The sequence below is a fragment of the Cucurbita pepo genome, chromosome LG09 (genome assembly GCF_002806865.2).
Source record: "Cucurbita pepo subsp. pepo cultivar mu-cu-16 chromosome LG09, ASM280686v2, whole genome shotgun sequence".
NCBI classification, from domain to species: domain Eukaryota; kingdom Viridiplantae; phylum Streptophyta; class Magnoliopsida; order Cucurbitales; family Cucurbitaceae; genus Cucurbita; species Cucurbita pepo.
Window position 1 is genome coordinate 9,530,011 of NC_036646.1, and position 22,442 is coordinate 9,552,452.

The 22,442-nt window shown below is 39.3% G+C and overlaps 3 protein-coding genes across 3 annotated transcripts; 2 read left to right on the forward strand and 1 right to left on the reverse strand.

Annotated features, from left to right (window-relative positions):
- Positions 1-555: 555 nt before the first annotated feature.
- On the forward strand, positions 556-4,766 carry LOC111802736 (dihydropyrimidine dehydrogenase (NADP(+)), chloroplastic-like). Its single transcript, XM_023687211.1, has 7 exons — positions 556-1,009; positions 1,332-1,595; positions 1,669-1,839; positions 3,051-3,163; positions 3,247-3,433; positions 4,254-4,363; positions 4,442-4,766. Exons 1-7 carry the CDS (start codon positions 737-739, stop codon positions 4,596-4,598), a joined length of 1,275 nt encoding a protein of 424 aa, XP_023542979.1. The 5' UTR covers positions 556-736; the 3' UTR covers positions 4,599-4,766.
- Positions 4,767-5,468: 702 nt separating this feature from the next.
- On the reverse strand, positions 5,469-9,788 carry LOC111802735 (NF-X1-type zinc finger protein NFXL1). The gene is made up of 2 exons (XM_023687210.1): positions 9,538-9,788; positions 5,469-9,191 (listed from the first exon to the last, which is right to left on the reverse strand). The coding sequence occupies exon 2, from the start codon at positions 9,186-9,188 to the stop codon at positions 5,877-5,879; it is 3,312 nt and encodes a 1,103-aa protein (XP_023542978.1). The 5' UTR covers positions 9,189-9,191; positions 9,538-9,788; the 3' UTR covers positions 5,469-5,876.
- A 9,503-nt stretch (positions 9,789-19,291) lies between these two features.
- On the forward strand, positions 19,292-21,851 carry LOC111801888 (probable inactive receptor kinase RLK902). Its single transcript, XM_023686101.1, has 2 exons — positions 19,292-20,893; positions 20,969-21,851. The coding sequence occupies exons 1-2, from the start codon at positions 19,552-19,554 to the stop codon at positions 21,595-21,597; spliced, it is 1,971 nt and encodes a 656-aa protein (XP_023541869.1). The 5' UTR covers positions 19,292-19,551; the 3' UTR covers positions 21,598-21,851.
- The last annotated feature ends 591 nt before the right edge of the window (positions 21,852-22,442 follow it).

Below are 22,442 nucleotides of genomic sequence, written 5' to 3' on the forward strand. Positions count from 1 at the left end.
CAACTCAAGCTCACCACCAGCAATTATTGTCTCATTTGGACTTCTACAATTGTATTAGAGTTAGTCACCAAGTGGTGCGAGACACTGTCGGAGTAGGACTAGACCCTCTCCATAGTAGACGCTTTTCAAAACCTTGAGAGGAAGTCCGGAAGAGAAAACCCAAAGAAAACAATATCTATTAGCGATGAGTTTGGGCTGTTACACAAAGTCAACGAGGACACTAAGCCTCAGGACGGTGGATTGTGAGATCTCATATTGGTTGGAGAGAGGAACGAATTATTAATTTATAGGGGTGTGAAAACTTCTCCCTAATAGACAGGTCTTAAAACCTCGAAAGGAAAATCTGAAAGAAAATAATAACACATAAATTCTGACGACACATAGATAATTGTCATAAAACAAAAACAAAGACCAAANTTTTTTTTTTTTTTTTTTTTTTTTTTTTTGGATTAATAAATATTACAAATTAATTCTTAGGAAATAGGGGGAGTGGTTAACTCATTATCCCTTAATTACCTAAAAATTAGAAAAATGGATAATTTGACCGAATGAATATTCATCTGGGGATTGTTAATTCGATCATCATTCATCATTATAAAATTCATTAATATTCTGAATCCAAAAGCAAGCCGACGATGACGATTCTTCCTGCCCCATCTTCTTAATCGAATATTACACCTCAGATTCACTCACCCATCTTCTTCTTCTTCTGAATCACCTCTGGATTTCTTCATCCATGGCGTCGTTGAATTTCACCCAAATCAGAAGCAGAAACCCAATTTCCGACCTCACTCTGACTCGGTCTCAGACGGGTTTGGCTCGTCGGACTCGAGTTGGGTTCAAAGTGGTTGCCGCCAGTGAGTCTCCGGTGGAGCCCGATCTCAGTGTGACGGTCAATGGGTTGCACATGCCCAACCCGTTCGTAATCGGTTCCGGTCCTCCGGGAACAAACTACACGGTTATGAAGAGGGCATTCGATGAAGGGTGGGGGGCTGTGATCGCCAAAACTGTAAGTTCTGTCCTCTTTGATTCTGTTTGGTTACTGAGAAAATCGATGGGAAAGTTGTAAGACATTACAGGGAATGTTTTGATCTTAGTTCATCCATTTTCAACTCTGTAATTTGGATTTTGAATGGCAAATCTGGTTCTGTTCTTGGGCGTTATCTGTGATCTTGAACATTATGAACATAAGGAATGGATCTCAGTGCAATTAAGAGAATGTTTAGATTAGGAATATGATAATTGTTTGAAGTGTTTGGCTAGAGGCTCCTGGTTCTGCTATCATCCATGGCTTACATATCCATCTCATGATATCATTTTTCATCTGTTAGGTATCATTAGATGCAGCTAAAGTTATAAACGTTACTCCACGATATGCTCGGCTTCGAGCGGATTCGAATGGTTCTGCAAAAGGGCAGATTATAGGGTGGGAGAACATTGAATTGATAAGTGATAGACCTCTTGAAACTATGTTGAAAGAGTTTAAGCAGTTGAAGGAGGAGTATCCTGATAGGATTCTTATTGCTTCGATCATGGAGGAGTATAATAAAGCTGCTTGGGAAGAACTTATCGATCGAGTCGAACAAACCGGAGTTGTAAGATTACTGTCTATGGATTTTCTCCCAAGAACATGTTCTTTTGATTCATTGTGTATGTTTCTTTCTTCAGGATGCATTTGAAATCAATTTCTCGTGTCCTCATGGCATGCCCGAACGGAGAATGGGCGCTGCGGTCGGGCAGGATTGCGCGCTTTTGGAAGAGGTTTGTGGATGGATAAATGCTAAAGCTACAATCCCTGTGTGGGCTAAAATGACTCCCAATATCACTGACATTGCACAGGTATTTTTGCTCTCCCTGAGCTGTGTTTGTCATGTTATGGGACCAATTCTTTTGATGATGATGATAGTAGAGGTTTCCAAGCGCACCACTAGCCGATATTGTCCTCTTTGGACTTTTTCTTTCGGGCTTTCCCTCAAGGTTTTTAAAATGCGTATGATAGGGAGAGGTTTCCACACCCTTATTGATGTGGTATCTTATATTCCACCCCCTTCAAGCTCAATGTCCTCGCCGGCACTCGTTCCTCTCTCCAATCGATGTGGGATCTCACAATCCACCCCCTTTCAAAGCCCAACGTTCTCGCTGACACTCGTTCCTCTCTCCAATCGATGTGTGATCACACAATCCACCCCCATTTGAGACCCACCGTCCTCGCTGGCACTCGTTCCTATCTCCAATCGATGTGGGAACTCACAATCCACCCCCCTTTGAGCCAGCGTCCTCGCTGGCACACCGCTCGGTGTCTGGCTCTGATACCATTTGTAGCAGCTCAAGCCCACCACTAGCAGATATTGTCTTCTTTGGGCTTTCTCTTTCGGGTTCCCCTCAAGGTTTTTAAAACGCATATGCTAGGGAGAGATTTCCACACCTTTATATAAAATGCTTCCACACCCTTATATAAAATGCTTCCACACCCTTATATAAAATGCTTTGTTCCCATCTTCAATCGATGTGGGATCTCACAATCCCACTCCCCTTCGAGACCCAGCGTCCTCGTTGCCACTCATTCCTTTCTCCAATCGATGTGGGATCTCATAATCCACCCCCCTCCAGGCCTAGCGTCCTCGTTGGCACACCGTCAGTGTCTGGCTCTGATATCATTTGTAACAACTCAAATCACCCCTAGCAGATATTGCCCTCTTTAGGCTTTTCCTTTCGGGCTTCCCTTGAAGGTTTTTAAAACGCGTATGCTAGGGAGAGGTTTCCACACCCTTATAAAGAATGTTTCGTTTCCTTCTCCAATCGACGTGGGATCTCACAGTAATACAACATACCTATTTGGTGTAACTTCCTAAACATACCTATTTGGTGTAACTTCCTAAACAGAAAGCCTTATAAACTTTGCATCTGTACTGAATTTTATGTGTTGGAGGAAGAAGTTTTTCGTTGAAATGGAATCTGTTCTGTGGTTGCATGTACTAATGCAACCGATGAATTTGCTACTCATTCTCTTGTATGGTATTCATGTAACATAGAAGTCTCCTTATATATAGCCTGCAAGGGTGGCTCTGAAATCAGGATGCGAGGGAATAGCGGCCATCAACACGATCATGAGTGTAATGGGAATCGATCTCAAGACCTTACGTCCCGAGCCTTGTGTCGAGGGGTTGGTTAATTCAAACTCTTCAATATAGAATGGTTGCGTATTGAATGCATTCAGCTACAATGTTTGATGTGCTTTATTGTTAGGTACTCAACTCCTGGAGGCTACTCTTCCAAGGCAGTTCATCCTATTGCTCTTGGTAAAGTGTTGAGCATTGCAAAAATGATGAAGGCAGAGTTTAATGATGCAGACTACTCTCTTTCTGGCATTGGGGGTGTTGAAACCGGTGGAGACGCTGCCGAGTTTATTCTACTCGGAGCTAACTCTGTTCAGGTACAATGAGAAATTGTAGCCTATGGTTTGTTTGGCGCGTTTTCAAGCTTTAACATAGTGAGGATTTGTTCATGAAATCATAAATTTGGGCATCAATTTTCTGTTGTGATTTCTGCTTAAGAACTAAGACTCTTACTTGTTTACATTTCCACTTAGTCTCGTTTACTTCTTCTTAACCTGAATGATCGAGTTAGAATCAATGTGAGATTCTATATCGGTTGGAGAAGGGAACAAAGCATTCCTTATAAGGGTGTGGAAATCTCTCCCTAATAGACGCATTTTAAAACCTTGAAGGGAAGCCCAAAGAGGATATCTGCTAGCGATAGGCTTAGACTGTCACAAATGATATCAGAGTCAGATACTGTGTAGTGTGCCACCGAGGACGCTTGGGCTACTAAGAGGGGTGGATTGTGAGATCCCATGTCGGTTGGAGAGGGGAACGAAACATTTCTTATAGGATGTGGAAACCTCTCCCGAATAGACGTGTTTTAAAACCTTGAAGGGAAGTTCAGAAGGGAAGCCCAAAGAGGATATCTGCTAGCGGTAGGTTGAGCTGTCACAAATGGTATCAGAGTCATACACCATTTGGTGTGCCAGCGAGGACGCTTGGGCCCTCTAGGGGGTGGATTATGAGATCCCACATTGGTTGGAGAGAGGAACGAAGCATTTCTTATAAGGGTGTGGAAGTCTCTTCCTATTAGGCCCGTTTTAAAGCCTTGAAGGGAAGCTTATAAGAGAATAATATCCGTTAGCGGTGGGCTTGGGCTGTTACAATCCGTTGCGGTTATTGGTATTATGAGTAAGTTTTGTTGATCTTCAGGTGTGTACCGGAGTGATGATGCATGGGTATGGCCTTGTAAAGAAGCTTTGTGCAGAGCTGATGGACTTCATGAAACTTCACAACTTCTCATCCATAGAAGATTTCAGAGGGTAAGTTTGTAGTTCTGTATAGGATACAAGTCGAGTCCCTCGAACGTCGGTTGCGTTAATGGATTCTGGATGAAACAGGGCTTCTCTTCCGTATTTCACGACCCACACGGATTTGGTTCGGAGGCAGCGGGAAGCAATCGAGCAGAGAAAAGCTGTGAAGAAAGGGCTGCAATCTGATAAAGATTGGACTGGCGATGGCTTTGTTAAAGAGACAGAGAGTATGGTTTCCAACTGAGCATTGCCATTACAAATGGTGTCTTTATCCCTTCCTTTCTCTTAAAGGGCGACGAATAAGTGTATTACTACAGAACAATTTAGCAAGTATGGTAAACCTTTGTAGATTCATAAATGAAGGAATAATGACCATTTATAATTCTTCCTTGATAGTCATTTCTTGGATGTATGACAACGAATTGACTGATTCTAGTTTTGTAACAGCTCAAGCACACCGCTAGCACATATTGTCCGCTTCAACTTATTACGTATCATCATCAGCCTCATAGTTTTGACATCATCATCAGCCTCATGGTTTTGACATCATCATCAGCCTCATGGTTTTGACTGTGACTGTCAGGGACAGGTTTTTAGGCCCTTCTAACAAATGTTTCATTCGTCTCTCCCATCCATGTGGGATCTCACAATCTTACCCCCTTGAGAGACCAGCGTTTGGGATCTCACAACCTACCCTTGAGAGGCCCAACGTTCTTGTTGGCACACGGCTCGATGTCCAACTTTGATACCATTTGTAACCAGTCCAAATCCTCGTTTGGGATCTCACAACCTACCCCTGAGGGGCCCGACGTCCTTGTTGGCGCACAACTCGATGTCTAGCTTTAATACCATTTGTAACAGTCCAAATAGTCCAAATCCACCACTACTAGCTATTGTCCGTTTTAGCCCATTACGTGTTGCTGTCAGCCTCGCAGTTTTAAAATGACATTAGAGGTTTTCATACCCTTACCAGAAATGCTTTAGAGAGAAGTTTCCATACCCTTGCAAGAAACAAGAAACGTATTTGTTCATCAAATTCTATGTCATTCAACATATAGCTTTGGAAAGTTAAAAAAGGAAGAAACCTAAAACAAAATCAAAGTATAGGTTGAAATAAATCAAAGTACAGTGCAAAACTTCATATTATTATATGTTCTGAAATACTTGGTGGAACTCAAAACTATGGAAAGAATTAGAACAGATATATCTTCGGTACATAAAGGCCGCATCGGCAGAGCAGCTGGAAAAGATGGCCTTTTGATCTTTATGCCATATCAAACCCTATGGTGTTGTAAAATCTAACATCCTACATCGAATTATTCTCTCAAAAAACATGTATTACCTACAAACTTAGTTTCAAACTCGAACCGCCTCCGAACGAAAACACGTTCGAATATAGTGATGAAAAATGAAAAATATAAGGACAGGAAGGCTGCACCAAACATCCAACACTATTACCTCATGGGGAGTGAGTCTTCTTCACCGTCTACTTTTATTTATCACCATGGAAGTTTCCATCGTTTCAGTCATAAGCTTTCTCCCAATCATCTGCCACTTCAGACATGTTTGTTTCATTATCTGCTACAACCTGCGTTCCCAAAGAATTCAAACTTCTACTTGTGCCTGATTCAGATCCTGAAGAAGAGGAACGCCCTACCCGACTTCCAGGATTGTGTTCGACAGATTGAGCAGAAGAACTTCCAGCAGATTCGGGGTCTAAAGCGTGCCACCGATTAATTGAAGCAGGTAGGGGAGCTTCTCTTTTCCATACGGATGCCTGCACGTCGATAGACGGACCAGACCACTCTTCGTCACCCCATGAAGTCTCCTTCCAACTAGAATCCTGAACTACGGCCCTTTTCCATGGATTGCTACTCTTCAATGCTCCACCTTCCTTGTTAGCATTCTCCCCTCCCCACGCATTTCCATTAGATGATGCGGATGCACCACCATTCTGAAGAAAACTGGCTCCATGATAAGCTGTCCCATGATCCAACCGTCTCATTGCAGTAGCAGCTCGAGCAGGATCGCTGAATACAGCCAACGCGTTCTTGTCGTTCAACCATACTAATTCACATTCCCCACCAAATCTCAAGACCAATGCACTTATATCTGCTTCCCGAGGCAAATCTGGAAAAGAAACAACTAGCCTAGGATCCATATCTACTAAAGGATCGTAAGCTGGTGGGTGTGGAGTACTTGTGGTCGTCGAGCCCTTAATACCAAGCACCCGAGGCGGAACTTTTGATTTAGGAGTAACATGAATTGCTATGAAACGTTTAGGCTCCCAGCCAACAGAGTTAATTGCAAGCTTCCACCTCTCAGCAATCAGCCTCACAGCATCTCTTTTGTCCTTCGGCATTGGACAGAAAACATGAACTTTAAGGCCACTCATTGCTCCTCTATTCTTTCCAAGGACCAAGAATTTGCATCTCTCCTCCACAGACAATACCCATTTCGAGTCACGTCTGAAGAGGTCTGCAAGCAATTCAGAAGCGGAGCTATCCCCGAAGTGAAGCGCATCCAGATTTGGGGGATTGATATCAAAAGCATCAGCAAGAACCCGTTTCCTTTCTAGCTTAGAGCATTCATCATCACACATCAGCTTTCTCTGTCCTAGAGGAACCTTCTTGCTGGTTGCCTCAATCGGTTGAAGAGGAGCAGGTAATTTTTGGATAATTGAAGTATACAGAGTATCAGTATTAAAACCAGTACCGCTTCCTCCTGCATCGCAAGGAACTGATGCTGTGATTCGGCCACATGAACAAGTGATGATGACAGGGAATTCACACCTCGCATCGGGGCAAGGAGCAGACCGGTGACATGGTGCAGTACATGTATGCCTACAATCTCTTCGAGGAGCACCACATGTCTGTCCACAGGAAGTTTTCTGACCCGAATCGGATCCAGCAGAGGTGTCACATGGCGGTGGGTGACAAGTTCTGTTGCAGGCATGTATCCCACATTGCCTAGTCTTCCCACATAGCTTGTTGCATCTGATGTCCCTCGAACCGCAAGGAATGTTCCTAAGAACTACATGTCCACCAATGCACTCCTTGGCTATTGGAACTGTACAGGGTGGACAATCACCAAAGTGGCAACTATGTGTAGAGGAATGGCCGCATGGCTGAGGGACTGAACACGGGAGTTGACACGATGGAGGTGGCGTTCCACAGGGCAATGGTGGAGGAATTGAAGTTTTACCACAAGCACATGTCAAGTCAGTGAAGATTGTTTCGGGACATGGAGAGCAGTGGCCACTGTGACACAGTGATTCACAAGAATGCTGGCCACACCTTAGTTTCTTCCCACACCTCAATACACAGAAGTGTGGATCCCAATCTCCTGAATGACTATAGCTCGAGTTCGAAAGAGGACAACATCTCTCACTGCACCTATGCCTTCCACAATTCTTCTTCCATCCGCAGGGCTTTTCACAAGTGAATATGTCAGTTGGGCTGGAAGTCTTATAGCATTCCACATTTTGAGAGGTCGATCCACATCGGCATTTTTGCACAACTTGAACCAAGCAAGGTGCACAATCCCCAGCATGACAGACATCCTTACAACGATGCTTCCCACAAGGTAATAGTTTCTCACAGAGCTCAGAACATACTGGGATCGGGTCCAAACAACTTGTCCGCTCCTTCTGCAATGGCGTTTTCCCACAATAGCATGTTTTAATCATGTCCGGTACTAGAACACAACCTCCACAGGGTCCTGGGTGACAAATTTCACTGCAGAAATGATTCCTGCAATTAAGAATCTTCCCGCAGATCGAACTACAGGGGAAAACGCCATCTTCTGCATTTACTACACCCTTCAAAGTTATGCTTCCACAAAGAACAAGCTCTTTCTTTTTCTTACAAAAGCAAGAGGCACTAATTAGAACCTGACAAGAATCACATGGACCCAAATGGCATATTTTTTCACACCGGTGATGTCCACAGTCCAGAAGTTTTTCACATCGCTGACCACAAGTTAAAGTGGATTTTCTATCCGAACAGCGTGTTGTTATCAACTTCTTGCCACAAGGGCATAAACGAGGCGGAGCAAATGCCTTGCAAGGAGGGCAGGGACCAGGATGGCACTGCAAGACACAATTATGGGGGCAAAGATTCTCCTTACTTCCACCTGCAATCAGCATCTCCCGATCAAGTGGCTTGCCACAAGGTTCGCCACACGAATGAGGCGTCAAATACAAATCAGACTGGGGCTCCTGCCTTTTCCCACAGAAACAAACATAACGAATTTCCTTTGAGGATGTAAGCTGCACAGACTGGCATCCAGGGCAGCGCCAATTTAATCCCTGATTCTTCTCAGCTACCAAGTCGGTAGAAGTGGGTGCTCTAGCCCATTTCTTGATGCAAGTTAAATGAAAAATGCAGAAGCAGCTTGAACAAGACCATATAGGTGCAGATCTCCGCACCATATCATAACAAATCATACACTCAACAGTGCCCTTCGTTAATTTTTCCTGAATTTCATGAACAAGCTGAGGCAAATTGGAGTTTCTCAACTCCTTTACACCCTGATCCCCACTTTTCTCCTTATCTTTTTCCTTGTCTTTTCTTTGATTCCTTCGAGGACCCATGTGAACCCTTGGACCATGATTACCTCCGTCTCGATTAACTGGATGTGGACTAGAATTTAACTCTCGCCCATCGCGATTATCGCTCAAACCGACATTCAATGGCTGGTTCACATGAGTAGCCGTCGTCGTAGTCGTAGTAGTAGTCGTAGTCGTGGATCCTCTCGGTACCCACGTTTGTCGAGCACTTGATGCGGGAAACCTAAGCCTGTCCTTTCGCACATTTCGGACATGCGAGCTCATATTCTACAATAGAAAAATCAGATAAACGAACAAAAGGAGTTAATCAACAAATAAACATCGATCGAAACACCAACCAGTTATCATCGCAATACTAAGGGGGGAAAACGATTCCATAAATGACGATGAATTCCAAGAAGAGATNGCCTTCATCTAAAAAAAAATAGCACTTGGTTTGATAATTTAAAAAAATAAAAAAACCCTAGCGCAGAATCATACAAACTAAAATCGAAAAGAAAAATCCCCCAATCCTCTTACAACAATAAAAAAACGAAATCAACGAAGAAGAACACCAACAGAGAGAGAATGAAAGAATGACGAGAATAGAAAATCGAGATGATGATGAAGATACCTGATGGAACGAACTCCGAAATGGCGAAGAAGGCAGGAGGGGGATGATTGGTGTCCTCCTCTGGATGTTCTGATCAGATGAAGAAGAAGAAGAAATTGTGACGATTTGTGATGTGGATTGCGATGAAGATGAAGTGCTTTGATTTGAGTTTTGAGTTCGAATTTTGAAGTTGGGTGTGAGAGAAGAAGATGGGGAATGGAGTTCCTGGGAAAGAGGGAGAAGGGAAGGCGATAAATGAGGTCAGAGATTGGTTCCAGCGATTTATAGGGAAGCGAGTGGCTTCGCATTCCCTTGGGGCTTAAGGAAATGGTCCCCCCTCCCCCACCGGCTTTCTTTCCTATGCTTGGTCCGCACTCGCTCATACTCTTATTTATTATTTTTATATATATATATATATATATATATATATATATATATATATATATTCCCAAATAAATATATATATTAATTTCGTGTGTAATTCATAGGTTCAAATCTCGATATCCTCGTACTTTGTCGATCGGTGATAAGTAGTTTCATAAATGTAATGGAACAAGTTCCAATTGAGCACCTATTGACACGTTTCGAAGCACCTTCGAGTGTGCGTTTTAGTTTTTGAATGTGTAGTTCAGCATCATTTTAGCTAAAATAATGACGAAAATAAGATTTGGATTCACCGCTAGTCCGTTTAGCCCATTTTCAATTGGGGATTGCTCTCGTAGGTTGGAATCTAGAAGGCATCTATGCTTTAAAGAGTTGTCTTCAATTTCGAGGCTCGAGAATGAAGGGACGGACCTCGAGCAAGCATCGGAGGAATCAATTCAATGCTAAAGGCTTATTTACGATCTTTTTATTTAAATTAAAATTTCAATTAATTTCAAATTACGTTAATATGGTTGATAATTAAAGATTATATTTTCACCTTAAATTTTTTTTAAAATAATGTTAATTAAGAGTTTATTAATTGCTTTGTTTAGGATTACTTTGGGCCTAAAGCCCATTACTTTCAAGGTTTTACTTATGGGCTTGAAGCCCAACTCTATGTGATTTAATTTGGAATAATGGATGGAAAAAAAATTAAATAGGCATTTTCTTAAATGTGGAATAATTCTAAAAAATAGCTCCTAAAACCCAAAAAAAAAAATCAATGGTTAATTTGCTAAATTATGATTAAATTAGTTACTTATGCTCGATTTATCAACGCTCATATGATTAGTACAGAACCACGCGTTATCTTTCATTTGTACAAGACCAATCAAAAAATTTACTCAATTCATCAACAATTAAAACTCTTATTATTAAGATCAAAGATTGAGACACGTGTTATCTTTTATTTGTACGAGATCGATCGAAAAGTCTACTCGATTCGTGAATGATTGAAGCTCTTATGGCAAACGTTTGTCCACAACTTTTCCGAATATCGTTCAACAATTCCAACTACTTCGAAACTGAAACTAGTAAAACTTTATTTTAATCTATAAAAAAAAATTTAAGAAAATTATGTGATTTTAAATAAATAATAACAATAATAGCCTTACATAATAAATAATAATTATATACCCATCATTTTTTTTTTTAATTTCCACGTAGGAGATATACTTGAGATTTTATTATATGCGTAGTAAATAAATTGCCAGACGGTACTTCCAAATAAATTAATTAACAAATTAGGCAAGACTTGAGGGACCACTACGTAATAAGTCTAAATTGTATCTCCAAATTTTTAATTTTATTTTTTGAAATAATAGGACGTTTTTAAAACAGGCCGGCGTAAATTACATCCACTTGATTTTTTGGCAAAATAAATTGTTTTAAAAACCATTAAATCATATTAGAAATTCATTTTCTTGAGATATTGAGTTCAAATCTCATCCATACAAGGAAAGTGTCAATCGCCAGAGTTTTGATTAGTTTATAATCAAAAAATATACTCTTTCATTGGTATAAGTTTATAATCAAAGAATATACTCTTTCATCTGTATGATGCTAAGGTATGATGCTTTTGGTGGAGTCCGAAGCAAAGCCATAGCTTATGCTCAAAGTGGAGCATATCAGTGCTCAAAAAATGGACAATATCATACCATTTTAGGTGTGTTCTTCTCGATTTCAGACCAATATTTTCAAGAGAAAATAAATAAATATATATATATACAGGATCCAAAAATTTCTCTATTAAATAAAACGAAATATTTACAAAAGAAGAAGAAGATCATGACTAGGCTAGGGCTATCTCAATCGGCAGTAACAGAAAAGGAAAGAGAAACGAAAACAGAGAAGAATCGATACCTTCTCCGTCTCCGTCTTCATCTGCTCGCAGAAATAAGCCGCTAACGACGAGTAATCTCTACGAATCCCCCACCGAAATCGGCCGGCCGGAGATTCCGAGCGGCGAGCGAGAGATCGGCCGATTCATGTCTCGGAAGGCGGCCGCTAGAGGTCTGATCTCTGGCTGTCCCGGTCCCCAATCGATGATCGTTTCCGATTCCTCTTTGATCTTCCTCACCTGGCTATGAACAGGAAACAGAGTTCCAATCTTCTCCATCGCCTCTCTGTTCTCGCGATTGTTCACCTTCCAATCCTCCATCTCCAAAAGAAAAACCTAAATCAAAGCGGCGTTCCGAATAATCTATACCTGAAACTCTCACTACCTGGCGACGGCTTTATATAACGATGAATCTAGAGAGAGAAAAGAGAGAATACGAGTATGAGACGTAAGATGGGAGGGAAGATGGAAGTTGGGTGGGAAAAGCGCAATCCGATTTTGAATCACGCGACTGCTCTTGACCTTGTGGAACTGAAACGAACCGATTATTGACTGCGACGCGACGCACTAGATAATTCCCTCCCGAACTTCTCAAGCCGTTCGATCCTTCGTGTCGTAACCTTGATCACGTGGCCCTCGTTTCCCCGACGGATTTGTTTCCTTACACGTGTCGTGGCCGATGCCACACGTAGCTCATTATTTAATCAACTCGTCTTTCAAGTTTGACTCTTTCGAAAATTACTAAAACCTAAATAAATAAATAAATAAATCAATAAATATCTTATTAAAAAAATTATGAAATTATGACTATTAACATATTTAGAACGTGTCGATCGAACATCAATCCGATCCGTATAATCTAAAATCTGATTCGTTGTTGAATATTTTATTAAAATAAATAATAAAAGTGTATTTATTTTTTGTCGTAATGTTTCGGATAATGCTAACGTATGATTAGAATAAAAGGAATGATAATTAGGGTTCCACGATTAGGTAAATAAAGATCGAGAGACATTTCCTCACGATATCACAGCTTTTTTGACCTTATTGAGGCTATCGAGTTACATCTGTCCTATCTCTTTATACTATTCTTTCTCGAGTGCGGAGGTTTGATGATGATGCTAAAAAGTATTATTTGTAAAAAATGTATTTATTTAAAAATTAGTTTTAATTAAAAAAGATTGAATTAGTCGTAGGGTGTGAACGGATAATTATTTTGCGGGAATAAGAATATTTGAAGGTCAAAAAAGTAAAAGTCCATTGAAGAGGTTTACTAGGAAAATAAACACCGACCATGCAATATCCCAACAAATACGTGGAAAAACCACACTTGGAAAACATGCATAATAATTCAAATTTAATATTTTAAAATTACTATTTTAACCTTTTTATTTGGTTTTTTCTTCAATGTAAATTTTCATTATAATTCCAATTACTTTGGATAAGTTTTCCACGTCGTCTCATATATAATCTAAATAAATTATAAAAACACGTTAAAAAAATTAATATATTCAAATTACCAATTTAACCTTATCATTTGAGCTTCCCTCCGTATATATAAATATTTTAAAATTAATAAATTTGGTTAATTAAGTTTAGATTATGCATGAATTAATTTAATCTATAAATTATTTATTTATATTTTTAACAAAAATAAAATAATAAAAGGGTCAGTTTTTGGTCTATGACGAGGACGTTGACGTGGCGCAGACGTAGCGAATTTGGGAGGCGGTTAAGTTTGTTAGGTTATAAGAAGCAGTCGGAATTCCATTATCATAAACACGAAGCACAACACGTGGCAAAATCGAACGGCGCCGTTTCAATTGCGTGCAATACCCGGGCAAAGATTTGGTGTGGTCACATACCACATTACTAAAAAAAATCAGTGGACACGTGGCGCGTTTAAATTGGTCCAAAATGCTTGGTTTGTACACCTTTGAATACGTGATTTATGTCTTAATCATATTAATTAATTGGAGTGGTTAATAAGCATTGGCATTGACAAACACAAACTCTTCCCTAAAAAAATATATATTTTTTTTATAATAAATAATTTTATTTAGTAATGCAATAATCACATTCTAATCATTGTATTATATTTTAATTAGTAATTCAAATTACTCTCAAATCCGTTTTTAGAAAGAGATTTTCGAGCATTTTAGCACCGCAAGTAATTTGATGAATTTTAATGAATCTTTTTGTTTGTTAGCTAAAAATGTAAGAACTAAATTTTGAGATTGAGAATGGAATTTAAATGGCTTTTAGTGATAGTTTATATTTGTTGACGTCGATTCACTCGTGACTTTCCTTCCCTTCTTCTTAATAGGATTAGAAAACGACTAAACCGTGCATCATTGGGTTCTGGGCATGCAAGGTGCAAGTTCACATGTGCTCGGTCCACCTCGATTTGATCAAGATGGACTTTTATACTTTTATGTCCAGTAAGTTACTTGTTTGTCTCTAATCTTGCTGCTATCAATGTGAGATCCCATATTAATTGAAGAGAGAAACGAGTACCATCTAGGACGCTGGGCTCCAAAATAGGTAGATTGTGTGATCCCGTAGAAACATTTTTTATTTTTTTTTATAAAAGATAATATCTACTAGTGGTAGACTTGAGCTGATAGAGAGTCTTAAAATGTTCAGGGTTAGGTTTTGGCTACCTTGCTACCTTGGACTTGACTAGGGTGGTAGCCAAAATGACCAAGGCCCAGTATCATGTCAATGCCCTAGGCCCGAGGTTGTGGGCTGCTGTGGCCCATGTTTATTTTTAATTTAATTTCCAATAGTTTTAAAGTGGTCCGTTAAAGTCGTCTGTACTTCTAAAAAAAAGATCAACTTTACTTAGGCTTCTGTTGACGTATTCGAACTCCATAACGTTGTTGTCAACCGTCATATCTCAGTTAATGAAATTTAATCGAATTTCTTTTCAAATGTCATATTATATGCTATCAAACGAGCTTCCCTTGTCTCTTAGGATCGACCAACTCACATGTATACACATAGAACTTTTCCTTCCTACTCATCGGGGCCTGGTACTCACCCGACGGTTGATCGGGTGTAGGATATTTAATAATATCTCCTTTGGAAAGGAAGCCCAAATTTTTATGTACGTATAGGGTTAATATATTCATTATAAAGGTGGCAATATTCAATATTTTATATGAGCTAATTATTTAGAGTTGAGTGTCAGTCATCACTTTGACAGTTGGAAAACAGATAAGAATGCATTAAAAACCCAAAAAAACAAGTTTTCCTTAAATTTTATTTGTCTTGTTCGGATAAACCTTTGACCAAAGCCTTTCATTAAAATCGTCGATCACTGCCGTTGATCATGAAGTCTACATCGGTCTGACTCATCGGACGATCTGCCATGGCTTGGTCCGAAATTATGAAATGAGCGTGAAAAGTAAGTTCATTCCGTTCATCGCTAATAGATATTGTCTTTTTTGAGCTTTTTTTTTTCGCTCTTCCTCTTAACGCGTATGCTAGGTAGAGTTTTCCACACTTTTATAAAGAAAGTTTCGTTCCTCTCCTCCGCTGATGTGGGATCTCACAATCCACCACTTTTGGGGCCAGTGCCCTCGATGGTGCACCGTCCAGTGTCGGGCTCTAATATCATTTGTAATAGCTGAAAGATGTACAATGAGTGGTGAAAGCTTGCATAAACTAACAAACTTGATTGACGGTTATCCAAGAGGCTTCAAATTGGATTGCTCCGACTAGAGTCTCACTTTTCTAGTTTCTTCGAGTATTTTTTAACCCTCGAGTTGTACTTGTTAACCATCATTCTCCTTCTAACTTTCCTCGACCATCTTTGTTAGGGGAATTAGACCCCGCCTTCGTCCGAAATATGCTACGAAACAAGCATTACGTACGAAGCAACTTCAGTAAGCCTATAAATCGTCTACAAATACAGTTGATTAGTAGTACCATTAACCTAAACCTATTGTATCATTCGCGGCTGTCAATAATTCTACTGGAACTTCCGACATTTACAAGAAAGTCTTTGTCGATGTTTTAGAGCCTACAACAAAGTCCACGTTTTAGAGCATAAAGATGTACAATGAGTGGCGGAACTCTGCATGGACCGACACATTTGATTGACAATTCATTAAAGTTTACCTAGAAGGCTTAAAAAATGTATTGATCGAGTTTCTCGAGTCATCGAGTTTTTTTTTTTTTTTTTTTTAACTCCATTAACCCAAAAATCCGTTATTATCCAAAAAATTAAAATGAGCCAACCAACTTAAGATCGAACCGTCTTTAATATTAAAATAAACAAAAAATGAAAAGTCAAAAGAAGTTGGTGGAATGGTCTTTCAAAGAAGAATTGTAATGTTGTCATGATTGAAAAACACAGCTGACATTAGAACATATTTATTTTTATAATTCAACAAATTAAAAAATATTAATGTAACATAACAGCTATAAGCTAACTAACATTAATAAAACTATATAATATATTTTTATGATTTCATATTCAATACATGAAAGAACCTTCCTCTTTCTGCAACCACCAATTATTATTATTTTCTTCCAACCAATAAAGCTTATGATTATGTATATTTTGAAAAGAAAACTATAATGATGTATTTATTATTATTATTTTATATTAGATCTTTATAGGTTGTTAAGGCTAAAGTTTATTCGATAATTGTCCCTAAAAGAAAATGATATGATTCCTTTTTTTAGGTATAAAAAAGGTTTCTTATTTCATATCCGAGTATGAATCTTTAAACATGATCAACTTTGTAACATGGACGATTATAATTAAAAAAATAAAAAAAAAGCTCGAGACTGATATCAACTTGTAAAGATCAAGTGTGATGTCCCACATTGTTGGAGAGGAGAACAAACCACTGTTTATAAGGGTGTGGAAACCTTCCCCTAGCAGACACGTTTTAAACTCTTGAGGGGAAACCCGAAAGGGAAAGCCCAAAGAGAACAATATCGGTTAGCGGTGGATCTGGGCGTTACAAATGGTATTAGAGTCAGATATTGGACGATGTGCCAGCCTTCTCGCCCTTCCCCGAAGGAGGTAGACACGAGGCGGTGTGCCAGTAAGGGGGGTGGATTTGGGGATGGTCCTACATTAATTGGAGGAAGGAAAGAGTGCCAGTGAGGACGCTAGTCTCAATTTTAAAGCCTTGAGGGAAAGCTCGAAAGGAAAAACCCAAATATGACAATATTTGTTTGTGGTGGATCTGGACCGTTAGCCCAAAGAGGACAATATCTCCTGGCAAAGGATCTGGGCCATTACATCAAGTATCTTAAGCATTTATAAGATACACTTGTGGTAAGCGGACCGTAGTAAAAAAATTCGAAATTTGTGATTAGGTGAGCGGTGATTAAATAATTCATCACATTTTAAAATCGTGAAGCCGATGGCGACGTGTTTACTCGGAGAGATTTTCATACTCTTATAATGAATGATTCGTTCTTTTCTTCAATCGATGTGGGGTCTTACAATATTTGTTCGTCGGGAGCTTGGTCTCTTGTATGTCGTTCAATAAATAAAATATTTATTATGGTTTAAATAAGAAAATAAAAAGTTTGAAATTTACTAAAAAGATAAAATGGAAGATTATTAAATTTTGTCAAACTTTAATTTAACGGTAATAAACCGACGGAAATTATATTTTACACCTTGAAATAATCAAAAAAGAAAAAGAAAGTTATGGAAATTACAACGTTATTACTTTTTCAATAAATATTAATATATTTCCACTTTAAAAAAATTAATATATGTTTTATTAATACCGTCAAATTGTCGGTGTGCTGCGACAATTAACGGATCGGATCAGCCAGCGGGGCGCCCGAAGATTCTCTCTCCATTATTATTATTATTTTCTTTTCGAAAGCAATTTTTTTTTAATAAAATAAAATTTATTTATTATTATTATTTTTTTTGGAGTAATTGACATTTACTCTTTATAATTAAGATTTTTGGGGTCGAAATTTAATGTTTTTTTTAAGTAATTATTAAAATAAGAAATTATGATATTTTTTATTTGTAATAATTAAAAAAAAAAACAAAAGAATATATGGTTGCCAAACAAAAAAATTATGGCCTTTTTTGATAGACATTTTTGGCATCTTCAAATTCCTATAGGGACAAAAAAAAATTAAAAACTTTCTTTTGTTAGGTATATAATTGAATTTCTTTGTCACTTTCTTCTTGCATTTCACACGCCCGCCCGACCAACAATCTTACCTATTATTTATCATGATTTTAGGTAAGGAAGAAATGCACGAATAGTCTGAAACCATATCTAAATGAGAGCGATCCCGAAATATAATGGTTAAATTTTTTTAAAATAATTGATAATTATTATCTATACCAACAAGGTCTACGGTCTTTTTCAGTGGCTCAATCATGTGAGTGAGAACAGAACATTTTAAACAAATTCACTTGGTTTGTGGGGACAAGAGAGGTAGGTAACGTGGTCATATACATCATAATTAATTAAAATTAATTAAAATAAATAAAAAATAAAATGATTATCAAACCGACGGTTATAATATTATTCTATAAATATAACTCGTCATAAAACTAATAAAACATTATAGAATATGAAAATTAAAATTATTTAATTCATATATTCACAATCATTTTACTCTTAATATTACATAGATGAGTGAATAAGTTGTAATAATTTAATCGATTCATTTTATTATATAATTATAAATGATATTTTTTACTTAAGTTAATTAAAATATATTTCATTAAAAAAAAATGAAATATTTTCTTGATAATTTTTTTATTTTATATAGAATTCTGCCACCAACACCATTCTAGTAAGTGAAGTTTTTGCCTTTTAGTCAACTCGCTCAAACAGTAGACCGCTCATGGTCACTTCGATAACCACACGAGCTCGCCCTAAATAAAATGACTCTCTTATTTAAAGTTGGTGCGAGTCTCAATGTATGTTCTTATACACCCAAAATGCAAAAAGTTGACTATACCAATACAACATTTGGGTAATCACCTTCCTTTTATACCGACCTTGACCCTAAGTTGACTATTTGGGAAGCTCGTTCTTATTGTGCCCGTGCCCTGTATGAACTGCCACGAGTAATGGAAATTCTCCTGTTTTTTAATCAAAGACTCTATTGGATGCAGAATTACGATGAGTGGTATATAAATTAGTTAACCTATATGTCAATATGGGGTAGTCTCCATTTTATATTGACCTTGACCCTATATTAACTTTTGGGAAAACTCGTTCCTATCGTGCTCGTGCTCTGTCTGATCTACCACGAGTAATGGGAATTGTCTCATTTTCTAATTAAAGACTCGGTTAGATGTAGAATCTACTACACGAAGAGTGATATATAAATCTGTTGACCTCTAAGTTGATGATACGTCCACGAAAATGGAAAAAAGAAGAGAGGTTTGTGAATTTGACATGGGAGAGAGTGACCCACTGGCACACAAAAAAGGACGGTGGGCTGATACGCTTAGCTAAGACGAAAAGAAAAGTTATAGACACAGCCAAAGCACACAATTTTGATAATCTTCTTAGCCACAGCCTAAGCACAGCCTGTGTAACTCTGTGAAATTCCTCTCACCCAATTGAAAAAGTAAGAGACAGCACACAATTTGCAGCTTCCCCACCTTTTTCTCTTTCTTCCACTCGCTCTTTTCAAGCCCTTTAACCTAAATTCCAACCAATGCCTTGAGAAACAAATTGGGTTTCGAGATTTTTGTGAATAAAATCCTCCATTGATGCAAAACCTCAACTGGGTTTTGCTCTAAGCTTCTCAAAATGCGAACCCAGATGGGAAATCGTTTGATTTCTCTGTTGCTCTTCAGTTTCCTTCTTCTACTCCCCACTGTGAAGCCAGATCTTGCTTCTGATAGAACAGCTCTGCTAGCTCTCCGTTCCGCTGTCGGCGGCCGGATTCTTCTTCTCTGGAATGTGACCGATCAGAACACCTGTTCTTGGCCCGGGATTCATTGCGAGGAGAATCGTGTTACTGTTCTTCGTCTTCCCGGCGTGGCGCTTTCTGGTCAGTTACCGGACGGAGTTTTTGGGAACTTGACTCACCTTCGCACTCTCAGTCTTCGGCTCAACGCCCTGTCCGGTCAGCTCCCATCAGATCTCTCTGCTTGCGTTAATCTCCGCAACCTCTATCTACAAGGTAATGAGTTCTCGGGCCTTGTCCCTGATTTCTTGTTCCAGCTCCCTGATCTTGTTCGCCTTAATTTAGCCTCCAATAACTTCTCCGGCGAGATCTCATTGAGCTTCAACAATTTGACTCGTCTTAAGACATTGTTCCTTGAAAACAATCGCTTATCTGGGTCTATCCCGGACTTGAAGATCCCACTAGATCAGTTCAATGTTTCTAACAATCAATTAAATGGGTCGGTTCCAAAGGGTTTGCAATCGTTTTCTTCAAATTCCTTCTTGGGTAATTCTCTCTGTGGGCATCCTCTTGCGGCTTGCCCTGGGGAGAATGGGGATAATATCGATACTAAACACAAGAAAAAGCTCTCAGGAGGAGCCATTGCTGGGATTATCATTGGATCTGTTCTGGGTTTTGTATTGATACTTGTAATCTTAATGCTTTTGTGTCGAAAGAAGAGTGCTAAGGAAACAAGTGCAGTGGATGTTGCCACGGTGAAGCATCCTGAAGTGGAAATTCAGGGCGGTAAGCCACCAGGGGAGGTTGAAAATGGCGGCTACAGTAATGGTTATACTGTGCCAGCCACCGCTGCTGGTGGTGGTGCTGCTGCAACAGTGGCGGCGGGGACTGCAAAGAGGGAAGTGAATGGTAATGGAATTGGCTCCAAAAAACTGGTGTTTTTTGGTAATGCTGCAAGGGTGTTTGATTTGGAGGATCTTTTGAGAGCTTCAGCGGAAGTGTTGGGAAAAGGAAGCTTTGGGACAGCTTACAAAGCTGTTCTTGAAGTGGGTTCTGTGGTGGCTGTGAAGAGATTGAAGGATGTTACCATAACAGAGAGGGAATTCAGGGACAAGATTGAAGCTGTCGGATCAATGGATCATGAATGTTTGGTCCCTCTCAGAGCTTACTATTTCAGTATGGATGAGAAGCTTCTTGTCTATGATTACATGGCCATGGGAAGCTTGTCTGCTCTTCTACACGGTAAGCTCGATCGCTCGTTTTTCGATTGCTTCATTATAATTTGTTCGGTTTTATAGATATCCTTGCTGATTACAGGGAACAAAGGAGCTGGTAGGACACCATTGAACTGGGAAATCAGGTCAGGAATCGCTCTTGGCGCTGCTCGTGGCATCGAATATCTTCATTCTCAAGGTCCTAATGTTTCCCATGGAAACATAAAGTCATCGAATATTCTTCTAACGAAATCGTACGAAGCTCGAGTCTCTGATTTCGGTTTAGCCCATCTTGTTGGACAACCTTCCACCCCCAACCGAGTTGCTGGATATCGTGCACCGGAGGTGACTGATCCTCGTAAAGTTTCGCAGAAGGCTGATGTCTATAGCTTTGGTGTATTGCTATTAGAGCTTTTGACAGGGAAGGCTCCTACCTACTCCGTTTTAAACGAGGAAGGAGTCGATTTACCAAGATGGGTGCAGTCAGTTGTTAGGGAGGAGTGGACATCCGAAGTTTTCGACCTCGAGCTTCTTAGGTACCAAAATGTCGAGGAGGAGATGGTTCAACTATTGCAACTTGCAGTCGATTGCGCTGCTCAATATCCTGATAAGCGTCCTGCAATGTCGGAAGTCACAAAGCGTATACAAGAGCTTCGTCAATCCAGCATTCACGACGTTGCGAATCTACAACCCGATTCGGCTCATGATCCAGACGAGATGGGTTCTAGGTGAGTTTGCTTGTTGTTATTGTACTAATTTGTTGATTCAATAGTTGTATTTGTTTGTTGTTGGGGTGGGTGATGTAATTAGTTACTGCCTTTGCCTTTACTTTGGGGGTTTGATTGATCTGTTCAAACTTGAGATGTTGTTGTTTTAGTTTCTATAATGATGAGCTTTGTTGTGATGTTGATTCACAAGAGACCTTTAAAACCAAAGCTAAAAAGACACCCAATTTAGAGATATGTCAATTCTTTGTATTGAGTACTCATTTGTGTGCAGTTGGTTGAAATAAATACATTCACTACTCATTGGGATAGCTTTTTTCATGCATCATTGTTGTCTAATTGGCTAAGATTTGTCTGTTGGGGTTGTGTCGTTATTGATTAACGACAAATAATGTCTCTACCGTGGGTTGATGTGAGATCCCATATCGGTTGGAGAGGAGAACGAAACATTCTTTATAAGGGTGTGAAAACCACTCCCTAGTAGACGCGTTTTAAAAACTTTGTAGGGAGGTCTGAAAGGGAAAGTGCAACGAGGCTATGTTAGTCGTGGGCTTGGGATGTTAGAAATGGTATTAGAGTCAGACACTGGGCCATGTGTTAGCGAGGAGGCTGAGCCCTGAAGGGGGTGGACATGAGGCGGTGTGTCAGCGAGGACGTTGGGTCCGAAGGGGGTGGATTGTGAGATCCCACATCAGTTGGGGAGGTATAAGGATGTGGAAACCTCTCCCTAGAAGTCGTCTCGCTAGTAGTGGACTTGAGTTGTTACCTAATTATTAGTACACATAGCTAAATTATTGATTCGTGGGTTTTTTAGTTTGTTTGAGCTAAATTAAGTTTATTTAGGCTCAGCCC